The sequence below is a fragment of the Oncorhynchus gorbuscha genome, unplaced genomic scaffold (genome assembly GCF_021184085.1).
Source record: "Oncorhynchus gorbuscha isolate QuinsamMale2020 ecotype Even-year unplaced genomic scaffold, OgorEven_v1.0 Un_scaffold_3981, whole genome shotgun sequence".
Lineage (NCBI taxonomy): Eukaryota > Metazoa > Chordata > Actinopteri > Salmoniformes > Salmonidae > Oncorhynchus > Oncorhynchus gorbuscha.
The window spans coordinates 14,672-27,500 of record NW_025748106.1 but is presented as its reverse complement, the minus strand read 5'-3'; the positions used below and the strand labels follow the sequence as shown (position 1 = coordinate 27,500).

At 46.4% G+C, this 12,829-nt stretch overlaps 1 protein-coding gene across 3 annotated transcripts in view; it reads right to left on the bottom strand.

The window, feature by feature from the left end:
- The window catches only part of LOC124028291 (ETS-related transcription factor Elf-2-like), a 21,296-nt gene extending 8,883 nt beyond the window's left edge, over window positions 1-12,413 (bottom strand). For 2 of the 3 annotated variants that reach the window (XM_046340394.1, XM_046340396.1), the window contains exons 1-3: window positions 12,062-12,413; window positions 2,780-2,977; window positions 954-1,206 (exon numbers count right to left, since the gene is read on the bottom strand). In XM_046340394.1, the coding sequence (XP_046196350.1) occupies window positions 954-1,206; window positions 2,780-2,854 (328 nt within the window). In that variant the 5' untranslated portion in view covers window positions 2,855-2,977; window positions 12,062-12,413. Of the gene's footprint in view, window positions 1-953; window positions 1,207-2,779; window positions 2,978-8,056; window positions 8,332-12,061 lie in introns of those variants that run through there. The other variant, XM_046340395.1, reaches the window with a different exon arrangement.
- Between the last annotated feature and the right edge of the window lie 416 nt (window positions 12,414-12,829).

Sequence of the window (12,829 nt, the reverse complement as noted above, 5' to 3'; positions counted from 1 at the left end):
GTAGATGGTATATGTAGATGGTATATGTAGATGGTATATGTAGATGGTATATGTAGATGGTAGATGGTAGATGGTATATGGTAGATGGTAGATGGTATATGTATATATCACTAGTGTATTCAGGTTGGGTAGGTATATGGTAGATGGTAGATGGTAGATGGTAGATGGTAAATGGTAGATGGTAAATGGTAAATGGTAAATGGTAAATGGTAAATGGTAAATGGTAAATGGTAAATGGTAAATGGTAAATGGTATATGGTAAATGGTAAATGGTAAATGGTATATGTAGATGGTATATGTAGATGGTATATGGTAGATGGTATATGGTAGATGGTATATGTAGATGGTAGATGGTATATGTAGATGGTAGATGGTATATGTAGATGGTAGATGGTATATGTAGATGGTAGATGGTAGATGATAGATGGTATATGGTAGATGGTATATGGTATATGGTAGATGGTAGATGGTAGATGTAGATGGTATATGTAGATGGTATATGTAGATGGTAGATGGTAGATGGTAGATGGTAGATGGTAGATGGTAGATGGTAGATGGTAGATGGTAGATGGTATATGGTATATGGTAGATGGTAGATGGTAGATGGTAGATGGTAGATGGTATATGGTATATGGTAGATGGTAGATGGTATATGGTATATGGTATATGGTATATGGTATATGGTATATGTATATATCACTAGTGTATTCAGGTTGGGTAGGTATATGGTAGATGGTAGATGGTATATGGTAGATGGTATATGGTATATGGTATATGGTATATGTAGATGGTATATGGTAGATGGTAGATGGTATATGGTATATGGTATATGGTATATGGTATATGTATATATCACTAGTGTATTCAGGTTGGGTAGGTATATGGTATATGGTATATGGTAGATGATATATGTAGACCTAGGCCTGTGTGTACATCCCACCCCGGTCTCTCACCTGTCTCCACCACCTCAGTCTCCACCTCCTGTTCTTCCCCCACGTCCTGTATCAGGTAGGTCCCGTCTTCGTATACCAGAACCTGGGCAGAGAAATACTGCTCCAGCCCCCTGCCTGGGACCTCCTCCACAATCACTGCTGGGTTCTCCTCTTCATCCAGGTCCTCGTCTGTCTCTTCTTCCATCATGTCTCCCTCCACCTCTACCTCCACCTCTACCTCAGCTTCACCGTCTCCCTCCTCACACTCTCCCTCCTGGAGAACAGGGGTGAGGGAGTAGGACAAAGAGGAACAGAGATGGAGGGACGAGGATAGAAAAACAGAAGGGGAGAAGAGGAGCTTGGTTAAGAAGACAGAACATCCCAAACAGAGTACTTTCTCTACTGCTATGCAGTCCTTAAAGGAAAGGAGACGTGTAAAGGAAGCCAGTGTAGGTAACATTATGTACCGCAGCCCTGATCATGTCCTTTCATAAAAGCAAAGAAACAGGGAAAGGAAGCCAGTGAGTGTGAATATTGGAGCGCAGCACCTATCTAGTCCTGTCTTTAAGGAAAGGAGATGTGTAAAGGAAGCCAGTGAGTGTGAATATTGGAGCGCAGCACCTATCTAGTCCCCTCTTTAAGGAAAGGAGATGTGTAAAGGAAGCCAGTGAGTGTGAATATTGGAGCGCAGCACCCATCTAGTCCTGTCTTTAAGGAAAGGAGACGTGTAAAGGAAGCCAGTGAGTGTGAATATTGGAGCGCAGCACCCATCTAGTCCTGTCTTTAAGGAAAGGAGACGTGTAAAGGAATCCAGTGAGTGTGAATATTGGAGCGCAGCACCTATCTAGTCCTGTCTTTAAGGAAAGGAGACGTGTAAAGGAAGCCAGTGAGTGTGAATATTGGAGCGCAGCACCCATCTAGTCCTGTCTTTAAGGAAAGGAGACGTGTAAAGGAATCCAGTGAGTGTGAATATTGGAGCGCAGCACCTATCTAGTCCTGTCTTTAAGGAAAGGAGACGTGTAAAGGAAGCCAGTCTAGGTCCTAGGTGATTTCACTGCTCATAATTCAACATTACATTCGAGTCATTTAGCAGGTGCTCTTATCCAGAGAGACTTACAGTTAGTGAATTCATCTTCAGATAGCTAGGTGGGACAACCACATCTCAGTCATAGTTAGTGAATTCATCTTCAGATAGCTAGGTGGGACAACACATCTCAGTCATAGTTAGTGAATTCATCTTCAGATAGCTAGGTGGGACAACACATCTCAGTCATAGTTAGTGAATTCATCTTCAGATAGCTAGGTGGGACAACCACATCTCAGTCATAGTTAGTGAATTCATCTTCAGATAGCTAGGTGGGACAACCACATCTCAGTCATAGTTAGTGAATTCATCTTCAGATAGCTAGGTGGGACAACACATCTCAGTCATAGTTAGTGAATTCATCTTCAGATAGCTAGGTGGGACAACACATCTCAGTCATAGTTAGTGAATTCATCTTCAGATAGCTAGGTGGGACAACCACATCTCAGTCATAGTTAGTGAATTCATCTTCAGATAGCTAGGTGGGACAACACATCTCAGTCATAGTTAGTGAATTCATCTTCAGATAGCTAGGTGGGACAACACATCTCAGTCATAGTTAGTGAATTCATCTTCAGATAGCTAGGTGGGACAACACATCTCAGTCATAGTTAGTGAATTCATCTTCAGATAGCTAGGTGGGACAACACATCAGTCATAGTCGGTACATTTTTCCTCATTAAAGTAGTTATCAGCAAAGTCAAGTGCGAGTGTTAGTTCAGTAAAGGTGTTTGTTACTCAGTCCAACCCTCTCACCACTCACCTGATGAGGGTCCTCCACGGCGGTCATATACTCCACCACCGCCCCTCCACTGTCAACGAGCACCACCGAGGTCATGACACATGCCCCTCCAGGCTAGATCCAGCCCCGGCCTACTCACTGCTGCCTCCTGGCCCCACCTCGCTCTGCTGCCCCACGCTGGTGGACCCTGGTACTGCAGCAAGGCCACAGCTCAGACCACTGAGGAAGAGACAGAAGAAAAGTTTAAACTTTATGAAGCCAGTCGTTGAGATCCCGGACAGGCCTACACGGTGGTAAGAGAGCCCGGACAGGCCTACACGGTGGTAAGAGAGCCCGGACAGGCCTACACGGTGGTAAGAGAGCCTGGACAGGCCTACACGGTGGTAAGAGAGCCCGGACAGGCCTACACGGTGGTAAGAGAGCCCGGACAGGCCTACACGGTGGTAAGAGAGCCCGGACAGGCCTACATGATGGTAAGAGAGCCTGGACAGGCCTACATGGTGGTAAGAGAGCCCGGACAGGCCTACATGGTGGTAAGAGAGCCCGGACAGGCCTACATGGTGGTAAGAGAGCCTGGACAGGCCTACACGGTGGTAAGAGAGCCTGGACAGGCCTACACGGTGGTAAGAGAGCCCGGACAGGCCTACATGATGGTAAGAGAGCCCGGACAGGCCTACATGATGGTAGAGCCCGGACAGGCCTACATGATGGTAGAGCCCGGACAGGCCTACATGATGGTAAGAGAGCCTGGACAGGCCTACACGGTGGTAAGAGAGCCCGGACAGGCCTACAAGGTGGTAAGAGAGCCCGGACAGGCCTACATGGTGGTAAGAGAGCCTGGACAGGCCTACACGGTGGTAAGAGAGCCTGGACAGGCCTACATGATGGTCTAGAGAAACATCCAGCTGCTGCTCTCTTCCCTTCTGAGCCACTGAGCCAGTACCAGGTTTCATACCTCTAAGGGCCTGTTCCCTCTCCCTTCTTCATATGGCTACGGGCCAATGGTTGCGAAGGGCACAAGGCCCTCATTTCCTGCTCAAAGGAAGAATGATTGGACTTTGAGAGGAGGAAATACAGACTGGACACACACATTTCACTTGCCCTGGTCAATACCAAAACATAACGACTGTTCCCTCCTGTGTTCCCTACTGTAATGTAGAGGACAGGGCTGGTGTTCCCTACTGTAATGTAGAGGACAGGGCTGGTGTTCCCTACTGTAATGTAGAGGACAGGGCTGGTGTTCCCTACTGTAATGTAGAGGACAGGGCTGGTGTTCCCTACTGTAATGTAGAGGACAGGGCTGGTGTTCCCTACTGTAATGTAGAGGACAGGGCTGGTGTTCCCTACTGTAATGTAGAGGACAGGGCTGGTGTTCCCTACTGTAATGTAGAGGACAGGGCTGGTGTTCCCTACTGTAATGTAGAGGACAGGGCTGGTGTTCCCTACTGTAATGTAGAGGACAGGGCTGGTGTTCCCTACTGTAATGTAGAGGACAGGGCTGGTGTTCCCTACTGTAATGTAGAGGACAGGGCTGGTGTTCCCTACTGTAATGTAGAGGACAGGGCTGGTGTTCCCTACTGTAATGTAGAGGACAGGGCTGGTGTTCCCTACTGTAATGTAGAGGACAGGGCTGGTGTTCCCTACTGTAATGTAGAGGACAGGGCTGGTGTTCCCTACTGTAATGTAGAGGACAGGGCTGGTGTTCCCTACTGTAATGTAGAGGACAGGGCTGGTGTTCCCTACTGTAATGTAGAGGACAGGGCTGGTGTTCCCTACTGTAGTGTAGAGGACAGGGCTGGTGTTCCCTACTGTAATGTAGAGGACAGGGCTGGTGTTCCCTACTGTAATGTAGTTGTATAGGTAGGAGGACAGGACTGGGATCAGTACTAATGGAAATCCCTCTTCAATTCTTCAACACAGCTGACTGATCCAGGACCTGCAGACCTTATTAACAACTTGATTCATATAGTTAAGTTCACCTAACCTGTAGGGGACTAAAACAGACTCAGGACTTGTCGTGCAGAGAAGACCTTGGGCATTTGCCTCACCTTATTCCAATAGCCTGGTCTTTAAACATATTGTTCACTAACTAAAGCTGGCCTTTTATACAGTTGTCAGTCACTGTGCATTGCATGTTGTAGACATTTCACAGCCTTCTTCAGTCTTTCTGTCTCTGGCATGGGATATAGCCTACACACCCTGGAGTGACTGGCTGAGTGAGTGAGTGAGTGAGTGAGTGAGTGAGTGAGTGAGTGAGTGAGTGAGTGAGTGAGTGAGTGAGTGAGTGAGTGAGTGAGTGAGTGAGTGAGTGAGTGAGTGAGTGAGTGAGTGAGTGAGTGAGTGAGTGAGTGAGTGAGTGAGTGAGTGAGTGGCTGACTGGCTGACTGGCTGGCTGACTGGCTGGCTGACTGGCTGGCTGACTGGCTGGCTGACTGGCTGGCTGACTGACTGGCTGGCTGACTGGCTGACTGGCTGGCTGGCTGGCTGGCTGGCTGGCTGGCTGGCTGGCTGGCTGACTGGCTGACTGGCTGACTGGCTGACTGACTGGCTGACTGGCTGACTGACTGGCTGGCTGACTGGCTGACTGGCTGACTGGCTGGTTGACTGGCTGGCTGACTGACTGGCTGACTAGCTGACTGGCTGACTGAGTACAACTGTGCATGTGGGCAGTGCAGTGGACGTTGCCTGGTCACACAGTGAAACGTCAAGACCTTGGAATGTGCAGCCCATCATCCAAGCAACACAGTGTGTGATTGTTAAAGTACACAGGTCTGCATCCTTCAGGGCTGCAACATCCACACGTTTCTTTCCACTCTGGTGGAAACCGTTGACACGAAGATAACAGTCAAGGAAAGGATGACATCAGCAAATCACAAACCAGCTGAAGGATGATCTCTGCGCCTCCCCCTCCCTCTCCCATTGCCTCCCACTCCCTCATTGCCTCCCCCTCCCTCTCTCTCTCCCATTGCCTCCCACTCCCTCATTGCCTCCCCCTCCCTCCCTCTCTCCCCCATTGCCTCCCTCTCCCCCCACCGCCTCCCTCTCTCCCCCCACCGCCTCCCTCTCCCCCCACCGCCTCCCACTCCCCCCACCGCCTCCCTCTCTCCCCCCCCACCGCCTCCCTCCACCCCCCACCGCCTCCTCTCACCCACCGCCCCTCCACCCACCGCCTCCTCTCCCCCACCCACCGCCTCCCTCTCACCCACCGCCTCCTCTCTCCCACCGCCTCCCTCCCCCACCGCCTCCCTCTCCCCACCGCCTCCCTCTCCCCCACCGCCTCCCTCTCCCCCACCGCCTCCCTCTCCCCCACCGCCTCCCTCTCCCCCACCGCCTCCCTCTCCCCCACCGCCTCCCTCTCCCCACCGCCTCCCTCTCTCCCACCGCCTCCCTCTCTCCCACCGCCTCCCTCTCTCCCACCGCCTCCCTCTCTCCCACCGCCTCCCTCTCTCCCACCGCCTCCCTCTCTCCCATTGCCTCCCTCTCTCCCATTGCCTCCCTCTCCCAGGAACATAGGAAATGCAGTGGCGCCAGCTGTAGTTGTTTCATAAACATGATATCAAAGTCCACAAACACAAACATTCCCTGACAGCTGCTGTACCCGATGTTCCTTTGTTCAAAGCAATACTGGAACGGAGTAGCATATTCTGTGTAGCTCGTTAATGTGGGACAAACACAGGTATGACGGCCTCTCACACTAACACACACACACACACACAGCAGACTAAACAAGTCTCAAACAAGACCTTCAACATTGAAACCAGAATTACAGGCTGGTCAAGAGAGGCTGCCATGTCACCACTGAAGTACACAACAGTTCCAAACCCTAAAAGTCAACAAAAGACAGGCAAAACAATAACCCACCAAACTGTAGTTGTTAGTTTCCAAAACTAGCGAGATTAGTTTGGACTACTGGCATATAAACAACCCACCAAACTGTAGTTGTTAGTTTCCAAAGCTAGCGAGATTAGTTTGGACTACTGGCATATAAACAACCCACCAAACTGTAGTTGTTAGTTTCCAAAACTAGCGTGATTAGTTTGGACTACTGGCATATAAACAACCCACCAAACTGTAGTTGTTAGTTTCCAAAGCTAGCGAGATTAGTTTGGACTACTGGCATATAAACAACCCACCAAACTGTAGTTGTTAGTTTCAAAGCTAGCGAGATTAGTTTGGACTACTGGCATATAAACAACCCACCAAACTGTAGTTGTTAGTTTCCAAAACTAGCGTGATTAGTTTGGACTACTGGCATATAAACAACCCACCAAACTGTAGTTGTTAGTTTCCAAAGCTAGCGAGATTAGTTTGGACTACTGGCATATAAACAACCCACCAAACTGTAGTTGTTAGTTTCCAAAGCTAGCGAGATTAGTTTGGACTACTGGCATATAAACAACCCACCAAACTGTAGTTGTTAGTTTCCAAAACTAGCGTGATTAGTTTGGACTACTGGCATATAAACAACCCACCAAACTGTAGTTGTTAGTTTCCAAAGCTAGCGAGATTAGTTTGGACTACTGGCATAACAACACTAGCGAACGCCTATCCATATACATTACATAAAGAGAATGTAGGTTATCACACACTCCAAAGTCCTGTCATTCCAAAGTCTAACGAAAGCCAACATCTTCACCATACAAGATACAGAGGAGCCACACAACCACTGCAAACGTTCCTCAGACATGCTACTTACCAAGGGACACCATGGAACAGAGAGAGCAGGGTTAGATAGAGTCACAGAGTCTCATGACCTGCTCCACATGCTCAATCTGAACCCTGCACATTCATCCCCAGACTGGATCCAATATGGGAAGGATTCCAACATTCCACACAAGTATCCAACATTCCGAGGAATCCCACAACATTCCACACAAGTATCCAACATTCCACACAAGTATCCAACATTCCACACAAGTATCCAACATTCCGAGGAATCCCACAACATTCCACACAAGTATCCAACATTCCACACAAGTATCCAACATTCCACACATGTATCCAACATTCCACACATGTATCCAACATTCCACACAAGTATCCAACATTCCACACAAGTATCCAACATTCCGAGGAATCCCACAACATTCCACACAAGTATCCAACATTCCACACAAGTATCCAACATTCCACACAAGTATCCAACATTCCACACAAGTATCCAACATTCCGAGGAATCCCACAACATTCCACACAAGTATCCAACATTCCACACATGTATCCAACATTCCACACAAGTATCCAACATTCCACACAAGTATCCAACATTCCGAGGAATCCCACAACATTCTAACTTACTCCTGCTGTTGATTCATCCACGACATCTAGAAAAAGGTAGGAGATTTGTTTGACTGTCTTTCAACAAGCTAAATAAAAAAGTGATACAAAGGGGAGAAAGAGAGAGAATGTGGCCTTGCTGCTTTGCAGAACCATTCTCCTTGCCTCTATTTCTCTGTAACCTATCTTCCTTCCATCTCTCTCTCTTTCCATCCCTCTATCCTCCTCTCTTTCCATCCCTCTCTCCTCTCATCCGTCTTCTCCATGCGGTGGAAAGAGAGTGAGCCTCAGAGAGACTCAGCACTTTGAGAGTGTGAGCCCTGCCCCCAGATCACATGATGAGGGTGGAACACACGCAGAGTCACATGATACTGCAACAACAGAGCTTTTGTTCAGACTGAGGCTAGTTGCTAAAGATACAACGCCCTGCCTTGTGCCCTCCCTCACTCTCGCTCCACACACACACTTTAGTCTTAGATGACCTAAAGTGCACACACACAAGCCAACATCAGATGATCTCACACACCCACAGACAGACACTAGCAGTCATTCACCATCAACTGTAACATCTCCCACAGCAACATCAACAGTTACAGACAGACACTAGCAGTCATTCACCATCAACTGTAACATCTTCCACAGCAACATCAACAGTCACAGACAGACACTAGCAGTCATTCACCATCAACTGTCATATTATTGATACCAGTCAGTCAGTGAGAGGTCATATTATTGATACCAGTCAGTCAGTGAGAGGTCATATTATTGATACCAGTCAGTCAGTGAGAGGTCATATTATTGATACCAGTCAGTCAGTGAGAGGTCATATTATTGATACCAGTCAGTCAGTGAGAGGTCATATTATTGATACCAGTCAGTCAGTGAGAGGTCATATTATTGATACCAGTCAGTCAGTGAGAGGTCATATTATTGATACCAGTCAGTCAGTGAGAGGTCATATTATTGATACCAGTCAGTCAGTGAGAGGTCATATTATTGATACCAGTCAGTCAGTCAGTGAGAGGTCATATTATTGATACCAGTCAGTCAGTCAGTGAGAGGTCATATTATTGATACCAGTCAGTCAGTCAGTGAGAGGTCATATTATTGATACCAGTCAGTCAGTCAGTGAGAGGTCATATTATTGATACCAGTCAGTCAGTCAGTGAGAGGTCATATTATTGATACCAGTCAGTCAGTCAGTGAGAGGTCATATTATTGATACCAGTCAGTCAGTCAGTGAGAGGTCATATTATTGATACCAGTCAGTCAGTCAGTGAGAGGTCATATTATTGATACCAGTCAGTCAGTCAGTGAGAGGTCATATTATTGATACCAGTCAGTCAGTCAGTGAGAGGTCATATTATTGATACCAGTCAGTCAGTCAGTGAGAGGTCATATTATTGATACCAGTCAGTCAGTGAGAGGTCATATTATTGATACCAGTCAGTCAGTGAGAGGTCATATTATTGATACCAGTCAGTCAGTGAGAGGTCATATTATTGATACCAGTCAGAGTGAGAGTCATATTATTGATACCAGTCATCAGTGAGAGGTCATATTATTGATACCAGTCAGTCAGTGAGAGGTCATATTATTGATACCAGTCAGTCAGTGAGAGGTCATATTATTGATACCAGTCAGTCAGTGAGAGGTCATATTATTGATACCAGTCAGTGAGTGAGAGGTCATATTATTGATACCAGTCAGTGAGTGAGAGGTCATATTATTGATACCAGTCAGTGAGTGAGAGGTCATATTATTGATACCAGTCAGTCAGTGAGAGGTCATATTATTGATACCAGTCAGTCAGTGAGAGGTCATATTATTGATACCAGTCAGTCAGTGAGAGGTCATATTATTGATACCAGTCAGTCAGTGAGAGGTCATATTATTGATACCAGTCAGTCAGTGAGAGGTCATATTATTGATACCAGTCAGTCAGTGAGAGGTCATATTATTGATACCAGTCAGTCAGTGAGAGGTCATATTATTGATACCAGTCAGTCAGTGAGAGGTCATATTATTGATACCAGTCAGTCAGTGAGAGGTCATATTATTGATACCAGTCAGTCAGTGAGAGGTCATATTATTGATACCAGTCAGTCAGTGAGAGGTCATATTATTGATACCAGTCAGTCAGTGAGAGGTCATATTATTGATACCAGTCAGTCAGTGAGAGGTCATATTATTGATACCAGTCAGTCAGTGAGAGGTCATATTATTGATACCAGTCAGTCAGTGAGAGGTCATATTATTGATACCAGTCAGTCAGTGAGAGGTCATATTATTGATACCAGTCAGTCAGTGAGAGGTCATATTATTGATACCAGTCAGTCAGTGAGAGGTCATATTATTGATACCAGTCAGTCAGTGAGAGGTCATATTATTGATACCAGTCAGTCAGTGAGAGGTCATATTATTGATACCAGTCAGTCAGTGAGAGGTCATATTATTGATACCAGTCAGTCAGTGAGAGGTCATATTATTGATACCAGTCAGTCAGTGAGAGGTCATATTATTGATACCAGTCAGTCAGTGAGAGGTCATATTATTGATACCAGTCAGTCAGTGAGAGGTCATATTATTGATACCAGTCAGTCAGTGAGAGGTCATATTATTGATACCAGTCAGTCAGTGAGAGGTCATATTATTGATACCAGTCAGTCAGTGAGAGGTCATATTATTGATACCAGTCAGTCAGTGAGAGGTCATATTATTGATACCAGTCAGTCAGTGAGAGGTCATATTATTGATACCAGTCAGTCAGTGAGAGGTCATATTATTGATACCAGTCCGTGTCTGAGAGAATGGATGTAGACTAGACTGTGTGCTCAGCACGGCTCCAAGATGAAGTAGCCTATCAGGAGGAGATACATACAGTGGTATGCTACTCTACAAGGACAGTCTCGTATCAGTGCCAGAGTTTGACCTGGAAACCCAACCCTCACCGTGACCATTTATTCATCCCCTGCCACCCCACTACCCTTTCTCATATCACTATGGTAACCCTGGGGTCCATCCCACCACCAGACCTTGGTTTCCCACCCCCCTCTTGGGAACCAACCAAACATTCACCCAATATGTAATATTCAAGTTAAAGGTAAGCTTTCTGTTCAACAGTCGGGACACTGCAAGTTTCACTGTGTTAAATGTGTCTGTTGTACTCTAGTTACTGGTTGCCCAACAAGGACATGAGTGCCAGGCTGAAACCGTTGTTCACTTGTGAGATAACTATCCTTCAGGGCCTAGCTTGTTGGGTCAAAGGTTACTCTAGGCCAGCGCTTCTCATTTAGTTAGTTATCAGTTTGTTTGCATTAGCAGCTCGTCACAAATTCCTTGCGAGGGAAGCAGTTATTACAGGCCAAATGTCAAGTACCCGCCATCGTCTTATCTAGGGCAAGATAACGCTGCTGTCAGACAGAGACAGAGCAACGTCTGTTTTTATCTCATCTGATTAACTTATTAATAAAATGTACGAAAATGAAATGTGAAAATGTGTCCACTAACTACTTACTGTAAGTCGCTCTGGAAAATAGTGTCTGATAAACGACACAAAAAGTGATTGACAAAACCCACCGACGCCTGTGCAGCTATTGCCGACACTACTGTGGTCTGTCGTCCTGCTCTTGGGTGATAGTATATTGTGGTTGTAGGGGGTTAAATGGTGATTACCAGGGGCATTGCCCGTGTAAATGTATGGTATTAAAACACAACCGAGGGCGACATGTACAACACTGGGATACTAAGTTAACTAGAGGGACATTTCACTGTGACTTCCTGGAGCCCTCTCTCTCTCTCGCTCTCAAACATGAACATTGATTAAAGACTTGATTTATTTAATAACCACAACAACTAAGCTAACTAGTTACCATGATTAACTAACGCTGGCTAAATTGTGACACCCTCTCCTCTCTCTAGTTAGTTAGTTAACATGCATATGTTCCGGTACTCACCATTATCAGCTCGTTGTTAGATAGTGTTGCAGAATTTAGCATACGGATAGTTTACAAGACTCTCCTTTACCTTGAAATGCCTCCTCTGCCCAGTCCAAGAAGGGGGTTGCTGATGCCAGGCCGAGGCAACAACAGACAATGGTAACGCTGGCTGCTGCCTGTGCCACTCGGTAACCTCCTCCCGAACAGAGCCAGCTAGCGGTGCTAAACGTTAAAGGCTCGCTGACGGTAACTAAAAGCAGCCCGTTTGTTGTGAGCGAACCAGATCACTATGCCGCATAGTGTAAAACTAGATACATTTGGGTTTGTTTCTGGTCGTGGTGAAAGCACGTTTCTATGTTATTCTGAACGATATATAAAACGGTGGAGGGGGGTTTTCCAAGGGGGCTGGACTCGTTGTTGCTGGGAGGAGAGATTCGGGTCAAAGGAGCGACACACCGGCCGTGACGTCACGCAGAACGGCAACTGCCTTCCCCATAAATAGCATCATTTATATTTTTGCGACATTTTCCAAAATTCTTATACTACTGATGTTATGTTTCGTAGCATTGAAATATAATAACTTCATTTCTCTGTTGTGTATCAAATTATTTTCTGAAGGATATGTCCGTTCTCTGTGCGTTTCTTTACATATAATTTGCACTACAGCCAGTCACTACTGCTAGTCACTACTGCCAGTCACTACTGCTAGTCACTACTGCTAGTCACTACTGCTAGTCACTACTGCCAGTCACTACTGCCAGTCACTACTGCCAGTCACTACTGCCAGTCACTACTGCCAGTCACTACTGCCAGTCACTACTGCCAGTCACTACTGCTAGTCACTACTGCTAGTCAC